This window comes from Euprymna scolopes, chromosome 27 (assembly GCF_053919585.1).
Source record: "Euprymna scolopes isolate OS-2025 chromosome 27, ASM5391958v1, whole genome shotgun sequence".
NCBI classification, from domain to species: Eukaryota; Metazoa; Mollusca; class Cephalopoda; order Sepiida; family Sepiolidae; genus Euprymna; species Euprymna scolopes.
Genome location: NC_136508.1, coordinates 95,593,875 through 95,602,255, shown reverse-complemented (window position 1 = coordinate 95,602,255; position 8,381 = coordinate 95,593,875). Strand labels below are relative to the sequence as shown.

Genomic DNA, 8,381 nt, shown 5'->3' with positions numbered 1-8,381 from the left:
TGCTTCTAGGATAGCGATTTAAAGGTTATGAGAGGATTTTGAAGCATAAAAACGATGTTACTTTTTGTAGTTAATATTTTTATTGTTATTGTTTAATATTTCAAGCGGACCTCCGCTCTTGATCACAAAAAGTATCGAAATGAAAAAGAATATATATATATATATATATATATATATATATATATATATATAGCGAGAGAGAGATTATAACATCACAAGAGTTTAGTTAACATTTGTAACTATATTTTCAAATATTTATTCAATCATTTTAGAATTTACAAATATTTAATAGCATGTGTGTGTGTGTGTGTGTGTGTGTGTGTGTGTGTGTGTGTGTGTGTGTGTGTGTGTGTGTGTGTGTGTGTGTAAATACTGACCTAACAGGTCACAAGTCGTTTAGTTTGTTTTCGAGTTTGGATTTTTTTATTGACCGTCATTCTAATAAAATTACTTTTACTTGTTTCCTTTTTTTCTTTCGGATTTAACTGATTAATTAACACATTCTTTCCTGGTGAAAGAATTTCTTAGAAATTTGTTATTAAAAAATATGTTGCAATCGTTTACCACCAATTTTGAAAATAGAATACTCTCAAATTTGCGGAGATCTTGAATGCACTTCAATTTGATGTATTTTACCACCAATTTTGAAAATAGAATACTCTCAAATTTGCGGAGATCTTGAATGCACTTCAATTTGATGTATTTCATAGAACCATCATATTCTTTTCGAAAACGCGTTCTTACTTTGTTCGTTAGTTCATTTGATTTTTCATTAATTTCACATTTTGAAATAGAATTTTCGTTTGTCTGTTATGTTTCAGTTTGAAACAGCATTTTGTTGGCCATTTTTAAAAGCTTTTCCTTTATTCTTTGGCACTTAAGTTTGAAATAACATTTTTGTTGGTCTGTCCGACTTAAGTTTGAAATAACATTTTTGTTGGTCTGTCCGACTTAAGTTTGAGATAACATTTTCGTTTATCAGTAAAACTTTGGTTTAAATTATCATTTTCGTCTGTCTGTCAGACTTAAGTTTTAAATAGCATTTTCGTTGGTCTGTCAAACTTAAGCTGGAAATAGTATTTTCGTTAGTCAGTCAGACTCAAGTTTGAAATAGCATTTTCCTTTGTCTGTCAAATTTTAAGTTTGGAATATAATTTCCGTTGGACTATCATGTTTCACTTCAAAATAGCAGTTTCGTTGTTTGCCATGCCTCGGTTTGTAATAGCATAAATTGGTCTGTCAAATTGAGCTTTGAAATAACATTTGTTGGTCTTTCATGTTTTACTTTAAAATAGCATATTCGTTTGTCTGTGAAAATTAAATTTGAAATAGCATTTTGTTGATCTGTCGAATTTGAGTTTCAAATATTATTTTGTTGGTCGTTTTCGTTGGTTAGTCATGATAAGGTTTTAAAAATTTTTCCTTTGATCGTTTGCACTTAAGTTGGAAATAGCATTTTCGTTGGTCTATAATGCTTCAATTTGATATAGCATTTTCATTGGTTAATCAAACTCGAGTTTGAAATATCATGTTTTGTCAAACTTAAATTTGAAATAGCATTTTTGTTGGTTTGTCAAATTTAGGTTCGAAGTAACACATTCGTTGGTCTGTCACACTTAAGTTTAAAATAGTCTTTTCTATGCTAAGTGCGCAGATTTATTAGACGCATCTTACGAACAGATTTATTGGACGCATCTTATGTCCTTTCGTTTGTATAAATACATTTTATCATTATTTTTTTTCATTTAAGTTTATATTTACAATTAAAGACAAATGAATCAACTAAAATTGTCGCCGAGGTGTGCATATATATGTCCATTGTTTTCGGGATTGCTGAATCGCGCATATTTTCTATCCCAATTTTCATTCAAATGGTCGTACGTTTCCTCTGAATTGTTCCGGCTATTATTGGTGTCATCGTTAGACTGAAGAGTGTCCGTATTTTTTTTCTGCGAAAAGCTTTCATTTCGTGCGGGCAAGAACGTCGAACATCGACCCATCTTGGTGGGCGAGTCATCGACCGATTCATAAATATCTTGCAGCGGGGGTCGCACACTACCGTAATAGCCGCTACTTTTTTGACACAGCTCGTCCACTTGCTCGTATATGGCATCGGAATCCGACTCGCTGTCCGTGTCGATTTGTGGTGGAGATGGGTTCTTTTGTAGCGTAGTGTTGTAAGGCCCGGGGACTCTCGGAAGAGTACTGTTCGGGGTATCAGACCATTCTTCTCCCGAATTTAGAATCAAAGGAACATTACTCTGGGTGTCTTCACAAATGGAACCGGGTTGTGAACTACACGGCTTTCTCTTCCAAGAACTTTGGCTAAAATCGCTGCTACGACTTCCGCGAGTGCTAAAATCCTGCGACGAGTTTGCGCGGTTGACATCATCCGGAATGTGATCGTACACGTCTTCCTCGATGATCGTGGATACGGGTTTGGCCGGAAGTTCCCAGTGTCTCATGGGATTGTATAAGCGTCGGGTGACAACTTCCGGGTGGATCTTGGGTAGGAGTTCATCGATAGAATTATACGTGTTCTCCTCGACTTCTGTTTGAGGGTATTTATCGGGCTCGATCACAAAATACATGGCTTCCTCCTCGCAAGCATCCTCATCGGCTTTCGTTTCCTGAGGACCATCATTGTTTAGATCCGCATCCTTTTCGGGATCTGAATCTGGCGAAGGACTCGGAGATGATGATGTTTTCCTGGTCGATCTAAAAAAAAAAAAAAAAAAAAAAAAAAAAAAAAGGACAATATTTAAAAAAAATCATTTTTTAGGGATTGCAAGAAACTGGATCAATAATATTAACATCCGGCGCTTCTGTATTTTAGGTTTTCCTATTTTCATATTTTAATGGTTTCACTCAAGACAGAGGGAGACAATCGTTTTTTTTTAACGGACAATTTCTTTTATTTATAACATCGAAATAAATGAAAACAGTCGGTTTTGGAGATAATTTTTGTTAAATTTATAAATAAATTAAAACAGTCAAGTCAGAATATTCTGAAATGTATGAAAATAATCATTACCGATTAATACGTGATTGTGTTTTTTTTTTTATAAACGAAGAATTTCTTTAAGAAAATGAAATTTTGAAATGAATGCAGGTTTTAATTATACGAAAATATGCGATTTTTTTTTTTTTTTTGTAAACGAACACTTTGTTTAAACACAAAATTCTGGAACGAGTGAAATTAGATATTATTTAAACATGTTATTTTTTTTTTGTTTAAGAAAAAAAAGTCTGAAATTAATGAAATTAATCCTTATTTAAAAATGTGTTGCTTTTTTGTCTTGAAAAACAATTTTTTTACAAAGAGTTCTCCAGATAAATTAAGAATTCTATATATTTCAAACAGTCATTAGTTGATAAGTTTGTGATTAAAAAAAAAAATTTTTTTTCGTAATAATCTAAAAGTTTAAAATAATGTAAAATAACGAAATTGATTTAAAAAAAGTTACGTCCATTTCCAGAGAAAATTTCGTGATTATCACCACTTGCCCTCAGTCGAATTCTTAAAAAAATCCAGAAGTGACTAAAATTGCAAGGAAATATTTTTCTTTCAACAACTATTATTATTATTATTATCATTATTATTATTATTATTAATAATAATAATAATAATAATAATAATAATAATAATAATAATAATAATAATAATAATAATAATAATAGTAGTAGTAATTAATGCCCATTTTCAAAACTAATATGCAAATATCAGGAAGTTTAAGTGTATTTCTTGCTGAATTTGCAGGCCAAGAGCAGGCTCAAGGCATTTCCCCGATGGTTGCGATGGACAAGCGATTCTAAAGCCATGTTAATTCACAATGGTTCTCCATCTTACATGTCATTAATAGACCATCGCTACACATGGGGGGTAGCTTTCTCTTCTTCCGTCAGACGTTAATTGTATTCTTAGTATCGCCTGTGATAAGGATTGAACCTTCAATCTCCATTGAGAAAGGATTGTAACTTAGCACTTTTATCCATCCGTTGCGTCACATTGTGAGAATAACATCGAAGATGAGGACAGAAATTCGAATAATTCAAATAATAAAAGTCGTTAAAATCATCTCACGTAAGTGGAGATGTATTTATTTTTTTAAGGTTTTTAATAAAGAGTCACCACTTATCAGGATTAAAAGCACCTCAAGGATAAGTTAAATGATGAAGAAGAATATGAGAGGATTGAAAATGATGGAATTAACGAAATTTGATGAGTTATGACAATACTTTATAATTAGGATCTGTTGACAATTGGTCAGATTACCGAAGTTAAGCAACGTTGAGATCGTCCAGTATCAGAAGGGTGACCATTTGAGAATAGCAGTGCTGTATGTAGGAGGGCGTTTTGTTTTTTTGTAATGATCTCTACTGAAGCACCTTTTCCTTGATTTATAGAATTTCACGATTTCATTGAAATTCGCCATCTTCTGATGATTGACTTGATAATCGCTTCATTTTTTTGGCTGCTTACTTAACCTGTTGGAAGATGCCAATGCGAAGTTGCCAGAGATTGGATCACAACCGGAATAAATACCGAATTTTTGTTTAAGGTTTACTCCTCTAGATCCGCCATTGTCTATTTTCCTGGCCCATTCCTCTCGAGATGGACATACGTGCAGGCAACTTTCCTTTATGTAATAGATTCCTCTAAAAAATGAATCAGCATTTTATTTTCAAGTCACTGTACAATTACATTGAAAATGGCTGAAAAATCATTCCTCCTTCCGGACGAAACCTGACTCAGTTGACCTCCCCCCCACCCCCACCCCCTCAAATTCGTCTAAATTTTAGATATTATTCACCCAAGGACACAACGATAAAAAATACACCAACTTTGAGGGTGTTTGTTTTGTAGTTTTTTTCTAGCTGAACACACGCACATATATGCAAACTACTGACCGTTATAAAATAGACATTAATAAAATACAACATAAAAGTGAAATAGTTATATATATATATATATATATATATATATATATATATATATATATATATATATATATATATATATAAACGATAAAAAATAACATCGGTAAATTCATTTCGTCTGAGCAGGATACATGTACGACTGAGGACCGCTTGTGAATATAAATTTACTCCCTACGGAGAAACTTCATCCGTCCTAGGCAGCTGGCTCAACCCATCGAATGTGCATACCGCAACAGAACGAGTAGATTATAACAGATCTAGAGCGGGGTCTTTAATTTCTAACCCTAACCTTGACCCTAAACTCTATCCCTAAACCTTAATCACAAATAATAATACAAAAACAACAAAAGTTCTTAAAAAAAAGAAAATGTATTTTTAAATACTGTATCAGATAACGAAAATATCTAAAACGTCTATCCTCTCGCTTTCCCCCCTCTCTTTCTCTGTCTCTCTCTTTCTCCCCTCTCTTTCTCTGTCTCTCTCTCTTTCTCCCCTCTCTTTCTCTCTCTCTTTCTCGCCCTCTCTTTCTTTCTCTATTTCTTAATGGACAAGTTGTCACATTTCCCACAGAAGAGACGTTGCGAAACTGGTTCGGCTCTATTGTTATTTTCATGGAAGTTGCTCGTCTGAGCTCTAATCTATACCCTCGCCCTATCAAACATTAAAAAACGCAATCGTCTAGCTACAACCACTATCAACAATTTCCTTTATTCTCTATCTGTGTCTAAATCTAAACGCAGATTCCATGAGCAAAGTTATTTCCTAGAACTGCCCACCTGTGGAACTCTGTTCCACTTGCCTACTTTCCGTTTGACTACGACATCGTCATTTTCAAGTCCACTATAAACAAATGTTCTTGAGCCGACCCTTTAAATAGTCAAGTTCTACCCGATTTCCTACAACTAATGATCACTATGCTGTTGTCTCAGTGACCATCGTGTACTCATTAATCCTTAACCTCGAGTGGCTTTCGGACCTTGGTAAGTGGTGACTCCTTTGTAAAAAAAAACAAACTTTAGTGTGAGGTTTGCATACACTTTCACAAACCGTATACGCACTCGAAGACAAAACACTCATTCGTTTAAAAAAAAAACAAAAAAAAAACTATGTATACTCACTTTTTGTAAAGAACAGAGACGCACACCGAGAAGGTAAGCAACGTCAGACCACCAGCAATTCCAGCTGTGACTTTCAGCAGAAAATCTATCAAAAGACGGCAAATAAAATTGTATCAAATCTGTTCAGTTTGTCTAAAAGTAAACGTTATCATTGGTAGTTATAAAGAAATAGGGTTGAGGGATTCGTGCAGTGAGGGTGAAGAAATGGGGTTTGTATTACTGCACACGTTGATTCGAAAAAGTTGTTAAAAAAACAAAAAACAAATATATACAAAAAAAAAATAAATATTATCAAAGGTAAGATAATTTAATTTTCTACCTTACTGGATAATTTTCTAGTATTTTTATTTGATGTAACATGTTTATTCAGCTAAAAAAAACATACATATGCGCCGTATTGAAAAATTAAAAATGGCGCCGACTCTCTCTTTGACACGGTAAATTTGGGTAAAAGAGTTAAAAATAAAATAATATACAAAATACTGTTATAAACCCACCGAATATATGTCAGCCTATGTCACGGTAATGTAACATATATTGAGCGAGTTCTAACAGTATTTTGTGTATATTTTTATTTTTAACTCCTTTTCCCAAACTTATTGTGTCAAAGAGAGAGTCGGATGCCATTTTTAATTTTCCAATACATCAGTAAACACTATATGTTTTTCGAGCTAAATAAACACGTTACATTAAATAAAAACGCTAGAAAAGTATCCAGTTAGGTAGAAAAGTAACTTATCTTGCTTTTGATAACATTTATTTGTTATGTATTTGTTTTTTTGACAACTTTTTCGAATCTATGTGTATAGTAATACAAACCCAAGAAATGTTACGATATAAAATTTGACTACTCATTTTTTATCATTACCTTTTGTCTATTCAGGGCTTTACATTGCGAGTGAAACAGTCACATTTGTGAGTGATTTTCCAAAATGGCGACTACTAATAATGAAACGCTTATCTTTTGTCGATTGTATTTCTTTCAAAGCTCACTACTGAGTGAAAAATATCTTTTCAACCTTTTTTTTTTAATAAAACAAGCAATAAAAGTTTTAATAGAATTTTTTTTGTTTTTAACAAAGGCCGTTTAAAAATTATCTGGAGAAATCAGAATGTTTAAACCTTCAAGTATCAATAAAAAATGTGTTGTATATTTAGAATTACACTTATTTAAAAATATACAGAAAAAAATCTTTATTATGTACGTACTCGTCACAGAACGAAGATGTCATATTCTAAAAATCATGTGGGTTTGGCTAGTAACGTTTCTATTTAGTTAGTAAACTATATTTAGTATATTTAGTTGTAAAAGTAAAAAGTTAACTAAAGATAAGTTTGTCCGTAGAGCTCCGCTATTTTATTTTTAATTACCCCACGTTACATTTCATAATGTTTGCTTGAATATATATATATATATATATATATATATATATATATATATATATATATATATATATATATATATATAAGAATAATGGAAATAGTATTCCGACGATATAGAGATAAAAAAGTAACAAACCAAGTTATGTGTTCATCAACGTTTCGTCTTTATTGTAAGATTCATTCAGAAGAAGTCTTACAATGGAGACGAAACGTTGAGGTACACATAACTTGGTTTGTTCCTTTCTTTCTTTCTCTCTCTCTCCCTCTCTCTCTCCCTCTCTCTCTCTCTCTCTCTCTCTCTCTCTCTCTCTCTCTATATATATATATATATATATATATATATATACTGTAATTATTATTAAATACCTACAGGCACTAGTGTTTCATCCTTTCAGTAGTCATCAGTGCAGGGTGTCAGTCGAAAGATTCGAACCCGGCAACAGAAGTCATGTCTGGCTTCATTAGCAAGGATCCAAACCGCGAGAGATACAGTTGATATTTAAACATTTATACTTATTAAATGCTTTTAAGATCAGTTGGAGTGATCTAATTATCATATGACGATCTGCGCTTATTAGCTAAGTTGACCGACTTTATTACAACTGAAAGTGCTCAACGATAAGAAACAAGTTTCTTAAAGGGAATGACATAATTATTTACTATAATAATTATTAAATACCTACAGATATATATATATATATATATATATATATATATATATATATATATATATATATATATATATATATATATATATAAGCTGTGTGTGTGTGCGCGCGCGCGTCTGGTCACGAATAGGCTCCTATATGGTTGACTATTTTAAAAAACTGATTACATATAATGATAGAAGATGTATCGAGACACAGGAATGGGTATGTTTGATCTGGCAGAACAGTGATTCATTAAAATTGTGGGGTCTGCGTTCGCGCCTAGTCCACA

General features: G+C 32.5%; 1 protein-coding gene across 2 annotated transcripts in view; it reads right to left on the bottom strand.

Moving 5' to 3' along the window:
- Positions 1-221: 221 nt before the first annotated feature.
- The window catches only part of LOC145249020 (uncharacterized), a 210,113-nt gene continuing 201,953 nt past the window's right edge, over positions 222-8,381 (bottom strand). The window contains exons 5-6 of one of the 2 annotated variants that reach the window (XM_080110879.1): positions 6,060-6,144; positions 222-2,718 (exon numbers count right to left, since the gene is read on the bottom strand). In XM_080110879.1, the coding sequence (XP_079967005.1) occupies positions 1,779-2,718; positions 6,060-6,144 (1,025 nt within the window). In that variant the 3' untranslated portion in view covers positions 222-1,778. The remainder of the gene's footprint in view (positions 2,719-6,059; positions 6,145-8,381) is intronic. The other variant, XM_080110880.1, reaches the window with a different exon arrangement.